A 19,125-nucleotide genomic window follows, 5' to 3' on the forward strand; every position below is an offset into this window, starting at 1 on the left:
ATTTTAAAAAATATATCCTATATGGGAATGTCAAATTTGGTAAATGTTACTGGTAAAGTTATTCTTTCTAGGTATCAAAGGAATAAGGTAATTTTTGTCACCACCAATTAAAAACTTTTACAAAATAAGACTGCTATAAAACAATTAAACCTTGCAAATGCACTAGTCTCCAGGAACAAAGTCCTAGAGGAAATTCTGCTTATTAAAATTGCAATTTTAGTTTCCATTAAAAGGAGAATAAGACAACAGAAGATGGGTTGGCAAGACAAATTATTTCTTAATGTCAGTTGAGCTTATTTCAAATGAGATAACATATCTAAACCAGGTTGGGTTCAGTACAATTTTGTCTCCTCAACTCATTTATCTAATTCAGTCATCTTGATTATAGCCTCATGGACTTCATTTTCAGGAAAAGAATTCTGTAACAAACAGCCCACACAACATGCTGATTACTGAACAGTTAATTCTAATTAACTTGGGCATGGCAAGAGAATTTTGATAAAGTCCTAGAATACAAAAATAGTCTGTTATACTGGACTAACTTATATAAAAAACCCACAGCATAGTCTCCAGACAAAACAACAGAGTCAAAGAGATCTAATTTAAAGAAACAAATGAGAAAATTAAAATCACAAATAATTTATTCTTCAGTTAGAGTTGATACCGTTTTAAATAGGAACAAAGTACACAGTGGTGGAAAATTGGCACAGAACCTGTAAGCATTTCAATCACAATAAGGCTGTCCACATTTTATCTCTTCAAACCTGATATCCATTTTCAACTGACCAAGTTGAAAAAACTGATTCTGACCTTAAAACACACACTCTCTCATACACACACAGAAACACAATGAAATTCCTCCTTTTGATTACAGTATGTTGAGAACAATATATTTTGCTTATTCAAATTTATGGTATCTCTTCTGTTTGTTTCCAGTTAGAGGTGGGAAAAAAAATGATTCAATTACAAAGAAAACATCTTATTCCCTGGGAATAGGCAACTGTGATGAAAATAGCAACTTACCTTTGGGCTAGTTGTTTTCAGTTTATGTTTAAATAGTTGTGGTTATAAACTTCTCAATATATGATTTCCTGCCAAATGCAACATCCCTGAATTTGGCTAGAATAATCAGGCACAGGGCAGTCTCAAATAATGATTAAATATGACATGCTAATAAATAAAGTGATCAAGAATGCAATCTCTATTTTTAATACAGATTAGAATAAACCTCATTAATAAGCATTTTCCTAAACATCTTTGTGTTATATTAATGAACATAAAAAAGATAAACTTATAAGTGCCCCATTATAAATGGTATTCTTCCACTTATAAAAGTTGAAATGATATATAAACTCTCCTGAACTATTTTCTAACATAGACCAATTACCCTCCAAATTTCAAAAAATTACTGAATCAATGTTGATTCCTCTTTGATATCAATTATAAAATGCTTTAGTATTATTTACTAAGTTCACTGATAAATCAAACAAGGTGAATTAACGCTTCCCTTTTCAATTATTGCTATCTTAGGAGAGGATTGCCACTTCATTTACATGAAAATGTTACCATATTTTCAAATTCAGCATGAAGTAATTCTTATTGCCTCACATTTTAAAACTATTACAAGTGATTTTATAAAAAAGGTTTTATAATCCACAAAATTGGAAAGCTTTTAAAAAAATGTCTTTTTACTCAAAACTGTATCACAGTGCCCTTGATCATCTAACAGATAAAGGGATCTGAATTTTCTCTAAAGCGCCTACCAAAAAAAAAGAAAAAAAGAGCCTACCAGTGGACATATGGTGTGCTTTGTCTTTTCCCTCACCTCTGTCTTTACAATACACCATTTTGAGACCAACACAAGCATCCACCATGCTCCAATCTACATTAACAGATGATTCTGTCCAGTGCGTCGTAGTGTACCGCCTTGCATATTCACCACAAGAAATAAACATAATATACAAAATATTGCTGTTGTAAAAAGTGTACATTTCCCTCTCCCCCTTACAAAAGAATCTGTGGAAAAGTATTAAATTCTCTTAACCTTCATAAACATACAAAGCTGAACACCTTTCAGTCTGTAACAGTCCATTTAAAACACAGTTTTGAAATCACTGCAAATTGGTTATGTCACTGTATTTTCTGTCCAATGTTGCCATCTAGAGTAGAAATGTGAAATCAAAAGTATTTTTTGAGCTACTAAAACCTTTACGTCTAAGCCAAAAAGGCTGCTTCCTGCTGAAACAGCCTCTTATCCAAAAGGTTTCTTCAAAAATTAGATGGAATGGAAGGATCTCTTCACAAGGAGGTGTCCACAGTGCTGAGGTGACAATATGGCTGCTAACAGATACTGGCTATTGGAATGTAAGTACTTTCTCACTGCTGGTAATTTCCATACTGTCCCTAAAAGATAAATATAAAACAAAATTAGGCAACCATCTTACCACAGTTTGACCACAAAAATTCAGCATAAAAAGGTATAAATAAATCTGATTATCATACTACAAAGGAAACAATCTACCAAGAACAAGTTTTTATATAGTCAAGTACAGTATCTCTGGTACATTCCATTGCACGTCAAGTTCAGAGTGCAAAACATACAAGGGATCATGTATATTTTGAGCACAACCCGTCACTATAGTGCGACTCCAGTGTTAGGTGAATATTTGTTGGACAAAACTGATTAAGAATGAGTGAGAAGTTCTGATTTCAAATTCTGGTACTGTACATATTGTTGTGTAAATCATGTTAGTGTGACAAATTTGAAATTATTTAATTTATTGTAATTATTATTATTAATCAATCACTGTATCACTGTGTAACTGTCATCCTGTTGCTCATCGATTTGCTCGAGCGGGCACCAGTAACGTCTCCATTGTGAGATTTGTTGTTACTGTTTTTGGCATACAGAATATGCCACGGGTAGCTTGCCAGGCTCTGCCGTGCGGGCGAGATACTCTCGGTAGCTTGCTGGGCTCTCTGAGAGGGACAGAGAAATCGAACCCGGGACACCCTTGCAAGACAAACGCCCTACCCGCTGTGCTATCACTCCAGCCCAAGGTTATTTTGGGTGGAGTAAAACGACAACTAGGAGATGAAGGGGAGCCTTCTATTCATTCTCAAGATTTTGAGCCTTTCCCTATGTCAACAAAGTATCAGCAGCAGAAGTAGTCAGACAGGTAGCTGTTACATACAAATCAAGAAAAGTTTGCTTTCTTTTTCTTCTTTTTAATTAGGCAGACTAAAAGGCTGACAGGAGATGAAAGAAAAAGTACTTCATGCTTTTTATACCTTTTATAAAAATTAAAAAAGGTAATGAGTGATGTATAGCAAAATTCAACAAGAGTTAACTAATGTCTAATATACAACTGCTAACACCAGCAGTTAGGTATGAGAAGGACTTCTCTAAAACAAGACAGAAGAATAAATAGGTTTATTGAAATACATATGTGTTTTTTAATTTTAAACTTGTTAAATATGTATATATTATATTTGTTGCTAATGTTGTTGTTTTGCGGCCATACCCAGGGCTGTTCAAGGCTTCTCCTGGATCTCTACTTGGGGGTTGCCTCTGGCAGTGCTGGGGGCCATATGGTACAAGGGATCCAGCTTGGGAATTTTGTCTGCAAACATGCTTTGCATGTTCTCAGCCTACTGAGCTAGCTCACTGTCCCAAAATCTTTTAAATATTTAAGAATACTCATAAAAACATATACTTTCCAAATACAGTATTCACTGGAAGCACATAAGCAACTATTTTGTCTAAATTTCCCCCTCCAAATCACTATATTACATCAGAAAGCATTTGAGAACTAAAGTATTTCTGTACCATAAGAAACTATACCCTGAAGTTTACATTTTCACAAAAGTAGTAGTCAAAAATAGTGTCCTGAATTAACAAAACAGAAATATAAAGGTATGTGAAACGTACTTTACATAGTTATATTCAGCAAAATTAAAATATTAAAATATTCATAAGGGACCAGCATCTGTCCTCTTGGGTGCCCTATTTTGATTCCTGGTACCACATGGTGGCGTTAAGCAACTCTGGGAGTGACCCCAAAGCATGAACTTAGAAGCAGCCCCTGTACCACCAAATGACAAAAATAAGTAAGTAATATAGTATGGGTAAAATACCAAATCTAGGATTTGTTTTAAAATAATCTGAAAAGAAAATAAATTGCATTGGTGGGGGGGACAACGTAAAACAAGAACAAAATGTTGGTAAGTACTGAACTAGATCGAAGGGTACACATAAAGTTATTATAAAGATTCCTAAATACAAAGTTAAGAGCAACAGAGTGATGGCTTAGTATTAGAAACTTATTGCTACATTACCTAAATAATAAAACTAAGTTTAAACTGACCCACGCTTCCTTCCTTCCTTCCTTCCTTCCTTCCTTCCTTCCTTCCTTCCTTCCTCCCTCCCTCCCTCCCTCCTTCCTTCCTTCCTTCCTTCCTTCCTTCCTTCCTTCCTTCCTTCCTTCCTTCCTTCCTTCCTTCCTTCCTTCCTTCCTTCCTTCCCACATCTGACAATGCTCAAGGGTTACTCCTGGCTCTGCCCCTCAGGAATTACTCATAGTGGCACTCGGGGGACATAGGGGATGCTGGGGATTGAAAAGGGTGGTCAGCCTCATGCAAGGCAAACACCCACCTGCTGTATTATCACTCCAGCACCTCCAACTTTTTTTTAGCAAGGGGGGAGGACATACCCAATGATACTCAGGGATTATTCCTAACTCTGTGCTCAGGGAATACTTCTGGTGGTACTTGGGGAACCAAATGGATCAAACTCAACAGTGTGCAAGGCAAGCACCTTATCTTTTGTGCTACCTGTCCGGCCCCCAGTTATATTAACTTTCCACTTAGTCCAAAAAAGTTGCTCAAGACTATTTTTTTACCTAAAATATAAAATAATCTAGATTTGGATATCAATTTTCCTTCTGCACAATTCTTACTTCACTTGCTCATTAGGACACTTAACAACAGAAAGGGCTTCTTAAGCTATAAAGAATTACAAAGCAAGTCTAATGTTAAAGGGAAATACCCCATTTCTAGCAATTTTAAGATATCAATGAAGAAAGTGAACTGCATATATTACGAATGATGTAAAAGCAAACAAAAAAGTTAAGGGTTGCTTATAATTAAATACAATAGTAACTATATCTTTCCCATGAACCAAGTACTGAAAAGTACTTGGCACATAAGATTCTTCAATAATACACACCATATTTGGGGTCAGAGAAATAATAGTACAGTGGGTAAGGTGTTTGCCCTGCATGTGACTGACCTGGGTTCAATCCCCAGCATTCCACATGGCCCCTGAAACACCACCAGGAGTGATCCCTAAGTGCAGAGCCAGAAATAACCCTGAGCATTGCCAGGTATGGCCCCAAAAAACCAACGAACATTTATACATGTATTTAGTTCCTTAACTGCAACATTTGGCATATATATATATGTATATATATATATATATATATGGACAAACAGCATATACTCACCACAAAAAATACTCAAAAAATGTACTTTATTTGTGACTCTTACCATGAATAAAGTACAATTACAGAAGTTCTGTAAAAATACAAAAATGAAAAGGCTAACAAAATTTAAATAACTAAATACTTAAGAGAATGTGGGAGGTGAATGAAAACAGCAAAATTTGAATAGTAGAGAAAAAAGAAAAGACGACAATTCAAATAGAAGGATTAGTTATATCAGAATATCGGAATAAAGGAAAAACTGGTATAGAATGTGTATGGAAGTAGAAAGTGAAAATGAATATATAATAATGAAAGTAACACTACTTGATAAGCAAAGAGTCTGAAATAATAGAAATAAGACCTGGTGGGAAGTTTGCCACAAGGAGGGTAGGGAGTGTATTTAAGACAGAGAAGAAGGTTATGACAATGAGAACAATGATAGTTGGAAATGATCACTCTGGACAGGATCAGAATGCTAACAGGAGGTAATAATAGGATTGCAAACCACAGTGCCTAAAAGAAAAGGGGAGGGGGGGAAGAGCATGAGAGAGAGAGAGAAAGAGAGAGAGCACAGCGACAGAGGTGTGGTGTGGTGTGGTGTGGTGTGGTGTGGTGTGGTGTAATAGGAGGAAGACTGTAGACACTGGTGCCAGTGGTGGGAAATGCACACTGGTGAAGAGACAAGTGAGAACTGCTGTAATGGTCACTAGCTAGAAATCTGAGTAATCCCAAACATTCTACAATTTCTTTCATTCAGGTTCAGAGAGAGAGTAATAAAGCAAGTGCCCTACTTGTAACAAAAATAATTTTTTTAATTTAAATTTGTTTGGGGGGGAGCACAAAGCATGCTCAAGGGTTACCCCTGGCTCTGCACTCAGGACTTATTCTTGGCAGTGCTAAGGGGATGATAAGAGTGCCCAGGGATGGCAGCTGAGTCGGCCGCATGCAAGGTAAATGCCCTATCTGCTGTACTATTGTTCTGCCCACCCCCCAAAAAAATTTTAAGTCAAATCTAGGCAGTAAAAGTTGTATTTTTTCACTTATTTATGTGTTCTTCAATATTTATCACTTAATAGAGCCTACTAACTGATGGTAACCCAACTGTAATAAAATAAACATCTGTGGACCCAGCAATAGTATAGCAGGTAAGGCAGTTTTCTTGCACACAGCTACCCGGGTTTAATCCCTGGCACCCCATATGGTCCCCAAGACCACCAGGAATGATTCCTGAGTGCAGAGCCAGGAATAAGCCCCGAGCAACACCAGCATGAACCAAAAACAAATAAACAAGACAACATGATAAAAATGTCTTCAGAGAAACAAAGAGGAAATGAACTCAAGCTTCTGTGACAGCCAGGGAAGAAATCCAGCCAAGTCAAGTCCATCAACACTCAAGCCAAAACCATACTGGAAACTATGAAACTGCACAAGGCATCTCTGACCTAACTTAAAACTGTATTAAGACTGTATTCTAAAACCACAGTGACTAATACAGCATGGTACTGGAATAAGGATAAAAACTCTGACCAATGGTTCAGAACAGATCATCCAAAAAACAAACCCCCATCCCCCATAGTCAGCTAATTTTTGACAAAGGAGCTGAGTGCACAAAATGGAGTAAAGACAGACCTTTCAATACATGGTGCTGGAAAACAGGATAACCATGTGTAAAAAATTAAAAACGGATCCAGGTCTCATACATTACACAAAAAATTCAAAGTGCATCAAAGAATGCTCTAAGATTTGGATCATTAAAAGATAAGATGCCACTGGCAAAACCAACAGAATCAAAAAATAAATATATGGGACTACATCAAATTAAAAGAGTTTCTGAATGGCAACAAAAACATGGGCTGGGGGCTGGAGCGATAGCACAGCGGGTAGGGCGTTTGCCTTGCACGCGGCCGACCCGGGTTCGAATCCCAGCATCCCATATGGTCCCCTGAGCACCGCCAGGGGTAATTCCTGAGTGAAGAGCCAGGAGTAACCCCTGTGCATCGCCGGGTGTGACCCAAAAACCAAAAAAAAAAAAAAAAAAAAAAAAAACATGGGCTGCAAGAACAGATTAAAGAAACTATGGTGTGTATATACATATATATTGTTACTGTTACTATATTTGGCATATCAAATACACCACAGGGGAGCTTGCCAGGGCTGGGACGAATGGAGATGTTACTGGCGCCCACTCAAGTAAATCGATGAACAATGGGATGACAGTGATAGTGATACAGACACACAGACACACAGACACACACACACACACACACACACAGTGATATGTCACTCAACCATAAGAAAAGATGAAATCATGAAATATGCTGCTATGTGAATCCATCTAGAGAGATCATGCTGAATTAAGCAAGAGGGAAACAGACTGATACCAAATGATCTCTTTCACATGCAGGATATAAAATAACACAGTTGGGAAAGAACACATGCCCAAAGGCAATAGAAATGAGGCACATAAGAACTGGACTTGGGTAGGAAGCTTCTCGATTTAGGGAAGGGTAGGATATGTTAGAAAGACAATACTCCAACAATGGTGCAGGAAAGAGAATCAGTGGAGGAGAAAGGGATGTTGACAGGTGATAAAGGAGTTAAACATGAAACCCTATCAATAGTACATAAACCAGTGTCTAGATAAACCAGTGTCTAGAATTTATAATCAAAGTGCCTGTCATAGAGGCAGGCTGGGGGATGATGGGGTGAGGTCAACATGGGGTGGGGGGAGGGAGAGAGAAAAAAGGGAGAATTGAGGGCTGTAGACAGTGGTGAAGGGATTGGTGCTGGGACACTGTATGCCTGAAACTTAGAAAAACTTCGTAATTCACAGTGACTAAAGAAATTTACAAAACAACAACAAAACTACGGATACAACGAAAAGGCAGATAACTGAATGGGAGAAAATGTTTGCACTTAACACATCAGATAGAGAACATCCAGGGGCTGGAGCAAGAGCAATACTACAGCGGGCAGCGCGTTTGCCTTGTACATGGCTGACATGGGACTGATCCCTGGCACCCCATATGGTTGTCCAAGCCCACCAGGAATGTGATCTCTGCACACAAAGCCAGGAGTAAGGCCTAAGAACAGCCAAGTGCAGCCCCAAAACAAAAAACAACAACAAAAAAAAGGATTGGCATCCAGATGGCAAGGGGTGGAAAATTAAATTGAGAGAGCGGAGACCATAATGGAGGGAAGTAGACACTGGTGAGGGTGTGGTGCTGGAACACTGCATGCAAGAAACACAACCATCAGCAGCGCTGTAGGCAGGCAAGGCAAGCCTTGCACGAAGCCAATCGGAACTGGATTCCTAGCACTACAGATGGGCCCCCATGACCCCTGAGCAGAGCCAGAGGTGAGCACAGCTACAGCCCAAATACCCCAAAAAAACTTCCAACATAATAATTTTCTCAATTAGAATCAGTGAGATGACAAATAATACAATGACTAATACAGAATATTTAAGTCTGAGAAGTTTGTTATGAAAAGAAGAAAATTAAAGGGCAGGGAGATGTCTTAAAAGACTGTAGAATATATGTGTGAGTCGTATGCAGTAGCCCCAGACTCATACCCAGCATTGCATGGTCCCCTGAGCACTGTGCCAAGAGAGGCCCCCAGCACCACTAGGTTTGGCCTATAAACAAAAAGAAGTTAGATCAAGAGAATACTGTAGACACAAGGATGAGACACACCTTTACATATCTGAAAAAAACAAAGAAAGGTAACTAGTACTTGGTTTAGGCAGGTAATATGAGAAGAACCAACAAAAAAACGTGGTTTTCATTTAAAGAGAAGAGTATCATGGAGGGAAAGTAACTGCAGTGGATGTGCTGAAGATGAAAGTTAGTAAGAGCACTAAAATGTTTCAGAATGATGACAGATTCTTCAGCAATAAATAAGAAGTGGCCTATAACTGGTCAAATAAGTTACCTGGTCATATCCATAAGGCCTCTGCTGTGGTGGCTGTGGTGGTCCAGGCTGTGTTGGTCTATACCCGCCATACTGTTGACCTTGTCCCTGTGGGTAATTAGGATACTGAGGACCTGGACCGCCCTGTGAAGGACCTACAAAACAAGTAACACAAACAAAAGTGCATACTAAAATGTACTAAGTCCTTAGGCTTCTAGAATGAGTTTAGAACTAGATATTACTATAATTATGTGTAAATTATCATTGTGTAATTTACATAAACTAAAAATAGGCTGAAACCTTGATAACCTCAAATAAAATTTTAAAAATAAAAGTCCAATGATTAGGAGAGTAAGAACACTGACAGAACGCCATCATCAAATGTTTTGGGTTCATAATAACTACCATATTACATAAAAGTCACTAAAATTTGTAAGTCAAAAAGGGTAAAAGACACTCAGGAATTCTAAAGTAGATTAAGTCTGATTTTTAAAAAAATCTATTTAACTCCTTTGGAACCTGCTGCGGAGCGAGCATGATGGAAGAGCCCAAGGAAGCGCCCTTGGACTCCAAGCAGCCCACTGAACTAATTCCGGCATGGGACCAGAGACCCCACGGCGGGCTGAAACAGTGGGAACCGGGCATCCCCCAATTCTTTTAACCTCTCTCTCTCAACTCCTTCCTCCCGAGCACAGCGCAGGGGCCGCGGATTTCTGAGCGCAAAATGGAGACGCCGAGCCTCTCTCTAGGTTTCTCCATCTTATGAGCACCATAAAAGGGTAAAAGTTTGTAGTGATGTTATTTCTGGTTGTACTTTCCCTGGACTTTATACAGAAACCCAAAACCGCGCGGCCGGTCATCTTAGCATCAGCAATATGTAATGGCTCCTTTTTAATGGGTCGGACTTTTGTGGGTGATCCTAACAAGAATAGTCTGTTGCTGAAATATTGAAGGCAATCAAAGTGGTAGCCATCTCTCTAGACTGAACTAAGCTATATCCCCACGCCGGCTGAGAAGAAATTTTCTTCTTTCTCGGGAAGAAACACGGCGTGGCGTCAACTACAGTGTGATGTCCATTAAGCAAACAGACCTGGTGGCGTGGGAATGGGATATAAGGGGAAAAATTATGTACATGGAACAGTGGGACGCTGGTGGAATCTCGAGCCGGAGCCGATACCAGCGCAAGACTTTCGGTTCCAGAAACTGCCTGCAGACACTCTACTAGTCTGTCAACTAAGCCAGAGCCCCACGCCTGCTGATGACGGGAAATAACCATCCTTTTCGGTTTTTTTTCCCTTGTCAGGCAGCGTGGCGATTACTAAACAGGCGTGAACTCAGTGGCACGGGGCAAGGGGGAAAAAGAAAAGTTATGTAACAAACAGCGGGACTTAATATCTCTATATTCTTAGCAGTGGAGAACTATCAAATGCCTCCTTGGCAATAGGACTGTCTTTTTCTTTTTTGGGGGAAACCCCAACAACGGTAGTTGTGTGTTGAAACATGGAATGTAATTGAGATAAGGCGTAAACGAAGTGAAACTTATCACTTACAAGGGTGGGGACTGGGGAGGTGGGAGGGGGCGGCAGGTATACTGGGGGGGGTTGGTGATGGAAGATGGGCACTGGTGAAGGGAAGGGTGTTTGAGTATTGTATAACCGACATAATCCTGAGAACTATGTAACCCTCCACATGGTGATTCAATAAAATTTAAAAAAAAAATCTATTTATCTATTAAAAAATTATAAAGGAGCACTCACAGTGGCTACAATAAATCTTTTATAACTGAAAAAAGAAAATTATGAAAAAAAAAAAGAAAACTTAAATCAATTGTTTTTTAAAGACACTGAGGTGGGCCAGAGCAACAGTCCAGCAGTTAGGGTGCCTGCCTTGCACACGGTCAACCTGGGTTCAATCCCCAGCATCACTTATGGCCCCCAAAACCCACCAGGAATGTTTCCTGAGCAAAGAGTCAGGAGTCAGCTCTAAACACAGGTAGCCATGATTCAAAACTCAAAAAACAAACAAAGAGTGATTACAGTGGGAAGTGTTAAAGAGAACTATAATTTTCAAGTTTAAACAAATGTTTCAAGTCTTTTCTTTTCTTTTCTTTTCTTTTTTTTTTTTTGCTTTTTGAGTCACACCCAGCAATGCACAGGGGTCACTCCTGGCTCTGCACTCACGAATTACCCCTGGCGCTGCTCAGGGGACCATATGGGATGCTGGGATTCGAACCCCGGTCGCCACGTGCAAGGCAAATGCCCTACCCACTGTGCTGTCACTCCAGCCCCAAGTCTTTTCTTTACATGTGATGCATTCTGTAAATAGTATTAAACCACTTAAATATTAAATTTCTTTTTATTTTCCCATAAGTGAATTAATTTACCTAATTCAGCCACATCATGTTTTTGTGCACATTATATATATTAAGAAAGAAAACTATTGAAAGCAAAAAATTCAGTGTTTATGCAATGGAAATGCCATTTAAAAACAGCAATTCCCTTTATGAAAACTAAGAAATTACAAAATATTTCTAAAGTGATATCTGGAATTAGGAGACTAAAACATATGTACTTTGGGGGAAGCACCTCATTTCCAATACCTGAATTTCAAAACATATGCTGAGGGGCTGGAGCAATAGCACAGCGGGTAGGGCATTTTCCTTGCACGCAGCCGACCTGGGTTCAAGTCCCAGCATTCCATATGGTCCCCTGAGCACCACCAGGAGTAATTCCTGAGTGCAGAGCCAGGAGTAACCCCTGTGTATCACCGGGTGTGACCCCAAAAAGCCAAAAAAAATTATGTTGAAGAAGCAAAAAGAAATCAGAATGAATTTAGTCTTGCCTTAGACTTGCCTTCATAGGTAGAATGGTGCTGATATAAAAGTGCAAAGTTTAAATCAATGAATTGAAAAAATGAAATTTTTAATGTGAAAATAAGACCAAGTGAGCAGAAACATTACTTTAATAAGTACTTACTTCTCTATCACTGGAGCCACATTTTCCCGTAGCAAAGTGACAAGACAAGAGAGATAGTTCAAAATACTGGCACTCATACCTTGCAAGCACCAGGCCTCAGGCTTAATCTCCAACGGCCTGTATGGTTTCCCTGCGCCAGAAAGACCCCTGAGTGCAGAGCCAGGAGTAAAACCCGAGCACAGGGGCTGGAGCAACAGCACAGTGGGTAGGGTGTTTGCCTTGCACATGGCTGACCCGGGTTTAATTCCCAGCATCCCATATGGTCCCCTAAGCAGTGCCAGGGGTAACCCCTGAGTGCAGAGCCAGGAGTAACCGCTGTGCATTGCCAGGTGTGACCCAAAAAGTAAAAAAAAAAAAAAAAAAAAAAAAAGACCCGAGCACAGACAGGCATGGCCCAAAACCAAAATATTTACTTTTCTTATTTTCATAGATAACTGTATAACTTGTCTTTAGTTAACTAACTACCTAATTTTCTTGTGAAAGACATTACTGTATCAACATGTTCCTCTAAAAATATTTAAAATAAATAACCTGCTAATGGTCTGGGCTGAAAACTGTGAATTTTTAAAAACAACAACAACAACAAAAACCTTCCCAAATTCATATCAAAATCGTCACACTTATTGTGGAGAAAAACACAAAGTGCAGTGAGACATTACCGTAGCCCTGCTGCTGTCCTGGGTAGCCCTGCTGGCCTGGGTACTGCTGCTGCTGAGGTGGATAGCCCTGCTGGGGAGGTGGTCCCTGGTAGGCGTCCTGCTGCTGTCCATACTGGGAGTTTCCTACAGGGATAATTGGAGAAGAAGGGACAAAAACTGAAAGATATGCTTAATTAAGTTTCTCCTCCAAGACCATAGCCAACAACACAAGAACGAAATAAAATGCCATATTGATTTTTAGAAGTTAACAAAACAAAGAAAAAGAACTCAAACCAAACAGAAGGGTTTCGGCCAAACAAACTGCAGTTAAAGCCAATTTTGCAAGGTTGAACTGCAGCATTTTCAGCGTCTCTGCCATACGAGCATTACATTTACTGGAACATCACAGTCATAAGATCATGACTATGCTAAATAAAATAAAAAAGACAAAATTAAAGACAGCTACAAGAGCACACACTAGCTACACAAGATCAGCAAGCTGTTTCCTAAAGGCACTAGACTTCTATGTAAAATTATACAGATGTAAACACACACAAGAAAAAAATTGAATTGATGGATTTACAGTCAAAATAGAAATTTCCTCTGAGAAAAAAATTAATTTTAAATGTTTAGCTTTTTTGTTATTATAAATGGCAAGTCATAGTTATACATTTTAAATATTTATAAGGAAATTATTTTGATTGTTCTGGGTTCCCTGTAAGTTTCAAGATAGCCAGCAACTAGTATTCTACAAGAGTTTTGCATGAATAGAAGTTCTCTTATGCAAGAATTTTCATTCCTGTAGAGGGGATATATACGTGTATGTGTGTGAAGGTATATAGATACCTCCTTCGTAGTAATGTTGTGAGGAATCCTCATAAGGCCTATCGTAGCCTTGTTCAGGATACGACGGTTGCTGATAACCGTAATCATTATGACCTACATCAATTCGACAAGAGACAGGAAGAAACGTTAATGGCCACTGAGTGAAAACCCTAAATATATTTAAACTTTCAGATAAAACTGAAAAAAAAAAGAAAGAAAAAGAAATGGAAATACATAAAAAATAATTTCAATTGCATTAGCCAAATATTTACCATGTGACTGTTTTCATTTACGGTAACGTGCAAGTTTCTTAAAAGCAAAAAAACAGTAATTTTAGAAACATTACATTTTGTCTTAAATTCTGATACTCCTCATCAAAGGAGGAAAAAAAACTTTCCTTTTTCAATTCTTCAGAAAAAGAGAATGAAAGCATTTAGTTCTTTCACATGTAAATAACCTGAACAAAAGGAAGCAATTATATTTGTCAAATGCCAGTTCTGCTTGTGTCCAACTCCACAGCACATGCTAAAAAACAACGCAATATAGAGGTTCCATAAGTGCTTTTCCCATGAAAAAAACTGAAACAAAACTTTCACATTCTATTATCTCGCATAAAGTATAAATAAAGTATTTTCAGATGCAAAACTAATAGTGCTATCATTCTAAAAGTTGTCATAAATATTTCTGAATTGTCATACATTCCATTTTCATAAAACTAATACTGCATTAAATACTAGAGTACAACAGTAGAGGCATAAAAAAATTTATCTGTAAGATGTCTAGTCTTAATGAAAATGCTCTAGTTTTGTATTTTAACCAAGTTGCAAAAAAAAACATAAGAATTGATTTTTAAGTTAGACAAAATCTAAATTTTTGAGTATCTGATTAAGAAAGACAATATAGTTATGGATAAAAATGTCAAATTCCATGATTTAGGTCCAAGGTTCCCAAACTGAAGGTATCTATTTTAATGGGATGGCAAACTAAGATCCACAGTCTAACTATAGCCAGTTGCTTGCTTTTGCAAACTTATTGGAACAGTCATACCATTCAATTTTCTAGAATTCTTTTTCTATCTTTTTTAATAGTTAAGACTAAGACCAAATGTCCCAAAGAAATTAAAATATTTACTTTCTGGCCCTTTATAAAGTTTACATATTTACAAAATAAAGTACATATTTTCTGACACATGAACAGAAAGAGAATATACCAAATGCTGTTTAAGAAAATGAATAGCTGTTTTTAAAGTAATCTATAGAAATGTTAAAATTCAATTAACACACTTATGCAAACTGTGTATTTTAAATTTAATGCAAAATTTAAAATGTTGATCCCCTGAAGTAATAAAATGAAGTTAGAGTAACCTTAAAGTTCTTATATTTATAAAAATATCTTATATATCTATTTTGAATATATATTGTTATATCTATGACAATATAAATTTCACATTCCTAAAAAGACCAGGGCCAAAATAACAGTGGCAAATTCAACTCAACTATTTAAAATATATTTTAAAAATTAAACTAAACACAATCGGTTTTCCACTGAATTTAACATGTTCAGCCTTCTGTGTGTATAGCTATGTAAATATATCTACATACATGTATCTTCTAAAATTGTTTCCATCAAAAAAACCCTTAATTTGTCTACATAAGAAAAGAAGAAAAAACCAACATTCTGAAAAATTTAGTGCAAGAAAACATGAAGGAAAAAAATTATTCTCCATCTAAAATTATCCAGACCATCCTTTATCATCTCTATCATTAGCACACATTACACCAAAATTCTGTAATAGGGTTGACTCTGACATATAGGCAGAGCCTGCAAAGGAAAAATCTAATAGAGTACCTTTATGCTTAGGAAAGGAAAAGATGGAAAACACAATTTCTTAAACACATCAAGCTTCTAGTCAACAGTCCAAAATCTTATGTTTTGAAGTTCTTTCAAGTTTCTCTGTTAAATAATTTATTTACCGTAAATACACAAAGAAGCCTTTGCTATAATAAATGAAGATGTTGGCAAATCCTTTACAACAAAACAAATTGTTTTGTAATGTGAATGACCACCTCAAGTTTACCCGTTTTTCTTGAACACTGCATCTTGAACATTTTAAATATAGTGAAAAAGTGTAAACCTGTAAGTCAAAGTCTACATGTAGTATGGTACATCATTACTATTTTTTCCTAAGCTTTCTTTTGAGTACAAAAATAAGTAAGATTAAAAAATAATAATAAGTAAGATTTAAACTAAATAAAATTAAAATCTAATTTAGAAATACTTTTCTTATTTTACTAATGCTATATTGACTATATTACAGATATATTACAGGATATCCGTCTCCAAAATTCTTTTAAATGCAAATGCTTATATACATAAAAACTATAGTTCTTCAAGAAGTATGCAGTATTAACATATTAAAACTTGTAAAATTAATTAAGAACTTTATTCTTACACAGTGTACAAAAGTAAACTAATGGGTAAACTTTATGATATATGAATTATCTCAATAAAAATGATTTTTTAAAAGTCAATGAATAACATCTGCTTTGGTTCAAGTTCCAAATATAAAAGGATTATCCTCTTTTAGGTAACAAAGTAGTCCAATGACAGAATGATTCCTGCTGGTAGTATGGAAGAGCCAAAGTAAACTTCGCAATACAATATAAACTAATGTTGTCATTGGTACTTTAGATTACTAGAGTGTTTCTAAACTCAGAAGAAACACAATGCTGGTTTCTTCATCCTTATTAAAATGTTCTGAATCTCTCTCTATATTAATACTGGACAGGGATAGAAAATGGGAAGTTAACATTAGGAAAGATTACCATCAGGGTAATATTGCTGGTTCATGCCTTCTGGAGGACCTTGTCCACCATGACTGTATTGGTCCCCATAATAATCTTCCTGGCCTGAGTACTGCTGTGGTGGGCCTGAAAAACCACAACCAGTCAAGACATAAATAATTTGTTCTCTAAGTTATCAAAGGTTTCTTTCTAAACTGATGTAATGAGAGATTATTTTCAACTATAGAATCCCCTCCCATGCTTTCCCATTTCAAATACTTAAAAAGCGTTATCTTTACACACAAAAACATAGAAACACAGACACATTTCACGAAAATTAATGTTAAGAACACACAGCCAATATCAAACAATACCAACTTAAAAAAAAAAAGCACTGGCTTCTGAAAAAATTTCAAATAAAAATTAATTTCCTTTCAACTCTGATATTAGAAGTTTGAAATAAAATTAGGTTCTGACAAAATGTGGAGTTATCTAAACTGAAAGAAAACTTTTCAGTAACAAAGCATTATTTTCTGCAGCAAATTAGTGAGCATTTGATATAATATTTTTGAAGTAACCTCTTGTGAGTTCAAAAAGCATGGGTGCACGACACTTGCGTTCAATGCCAAGAACTGCTTCCCCAGGCTGATCGACGGTGACAGACGCATAAACTGAGGACAGAGGAATGGGGGAACGGGGAACAGGGGCCAAAGGCTGGTCGGTAGTCAGGGACCCTTTATTTCTCTTCCTCTCTCCTCCCTACTTCTCTCTAAGAGCATAATTATTTCTCTTCTCTCCCTCCCCTCTTTCTCTCTTACAGCATATTAGTATAAAGATCGTGATGGTGGGAGTACACATAGGTGAGATTAAACATTATCATAACAATAAACAGATGTAAAGCCCTTCCTTCAAAGGGAGTTCTTCTAGGAGATTAACTCAGGAACAAAATCTCATGGGTGGGTTCAGCACTCTAGATTACTAGGAGATCTGCTCAAGGGTGGAATTCCATCTAAAGACATGTATTACTTTCTCCTTTCCTTAGCTAGTAATCCATTTAAACAATCAGATTGAATACTAGTATTTCTAGCTATTTTGTATGGACACAGTACATGATTATATTAAGCTGAAAGGGTGGCTCTTCCTAGAGACATCTCACTATATATCCCAGACTATATTCCTCACGCCAGGTTAGTCTTTCCCGACCCCAGCAGGTTATTTCTTTTTGTAGCTACTCTTATCCAGTTACTTCTTTTTGGGTCAGGACAGAGTTTGTTCCATGATCGTGCCCTTAATTTATTATGCTTCTTATTTCGCTTAGCTTATCCCTTTTTTCAATGCCAAGGCAGCTTACAGCTTGCCCTGAGTCCATCCTTGTCCCTCACTGGGACCCTCCCTTTTGGGGGTGTTAGGAGGTAAGGGCAACTGAGGCTTAAGTCAGGAAATATGATGGATGCCCAGGAGTAAATATTGAGTGAACTGACTCCCATATTACAAAAACAGAGTATCAACTGTCTTCCTATCTCTATACGAAAAAAGGACATTGCTAAATCTTGCAAAGGACACAGAGGAAAGAGAAAAGCAATATAGGATTTGGAGTGCCTGATGGAGCTGCGTGTGCCTTAGGAGCACTGTGGTGGGAGTAATTCAATAAACCTAAGCTCCTTGCAGGAGGAGCAAGGGCAAATTGATGTCATCCAACACCTCTTCCCAGAAAAGAACAGATAGCAGTTAGCTGTTTAACAGGAAGTTCCTATCCACTCCGTGTCCTTTGTGCCTACTACATCCACAACCTTTCAAGGGAAAACATTATTTTTAACAATCAAAAACAAAAATCACCTGATTATTCATTCCCTGACAAAAAGTTCATTAAAATTCAAAGCTACTACATTAAGATTCCACTATTGCCATTTCAATTTCCCAAATGGAACCTTACCCTGCTGTGGCGGTCTGTAAGGAGGAATCTGTCTCTGACCCATCATATGATTGCCCTGGTTAACTTGACCCATCATTCCCATAGGTGGCTGCTGGCCCTGGTAATGCTGCCCACCTCCCTGTGGCATATTGTACTGTTGAGAAGGAGGCTGTTGATGCATCATTGGACCTGAAAAGAGACAAAACATTATACACAAAATACATTTTTTTCTGTTTGTTTGTTTGTTTGTTTTAATTTGAGCTACATTCAGCTGTGCTCAAGGTTTAACTACTGATGGTGCCCAGGGGAACATACATTGTGTCTAGAATTAAATCAGGGTCTGCTATGGGCAAGACAAGCTCCTCCCACTAAGCCCTGTCCAATCCCTAACACCACAGAGTCTTCTAAGCACTGTCAGGAGTGATCCCTGAACACAGAAACAGAAGCCCTCAGTACAACAGTAGAATGTGGCCCAAAAACAAAAACAGTACTTTTGCATATAATTTTTAAATATCTTAAACATGTTAAAAACAATTTATCATCATAAATTCCCAAACATATTGTTCATTAAAATAAAATTTAACATCGAGTATGAAT

At 37.5% G+C, this 19,125-nt stretch overlaps 1 protein-coding gene across 4 annotated transcripts in view; it reads right to left on the reverse strand.

Annotated features, from left to right (window-relative positions):
• Positions 1-623: 623 nt before the first annotated feature.
• Positions 624-19,125, reverse strand: part of SS18 (SS18 subunit of BAF chromatin remodeling complex) — a 68,368-nt gene continuing 49,866 nt past the window's right edge. For 2 of the 4 annotated variants that reach the window (XM_055127995.1, XM_055127994.1), the window contains 6 exons: positions 18,550-18,717; positions 16,659-16,763; positions 13,855-13,947; positions 13,030-13,152; positions 9,417-9,550; positions 624-2,403 (listed from right to left, as the gene is read on the reverse strand). In XM_055127995.1, coding sequence (XP_054983970.1) covers positions 2,377-2,403; positions 9,417-9,550; positions 13,030-13,152; positions 13,855-13,947; positions 16,659-16,763; positions 18,550-18,717 — 650 coding nt within the window. In that variant the 3' untranslated portion in view covers positions 624-2,376. The remainder of the gene's footprint in view (positions 2,404-9,416; positions 9,551-13,029; positions 13,153-13,854; positions 13,948-16,658; positions 16,764-18,549; positions 18,718-19,125) is intronic. The other 2 variants (XM_055127996.1, XM_055127993.1) reach the window with 2 other exon arrangements.

Source organism: Sorex araneus, chromosome 2 (genome assembly GCF_027595985.1).
Source record: "Sorex araneus isolate mSorAra2 chromosome 2, mSorAra2.pri, whole genome shotgun sequence".
Lineage (NCBI taxonomy): Eukaryota > Metazoa > Chordata > Mammalia > Eulipotyphla > Soricidae > Sorex > Sorex araneus.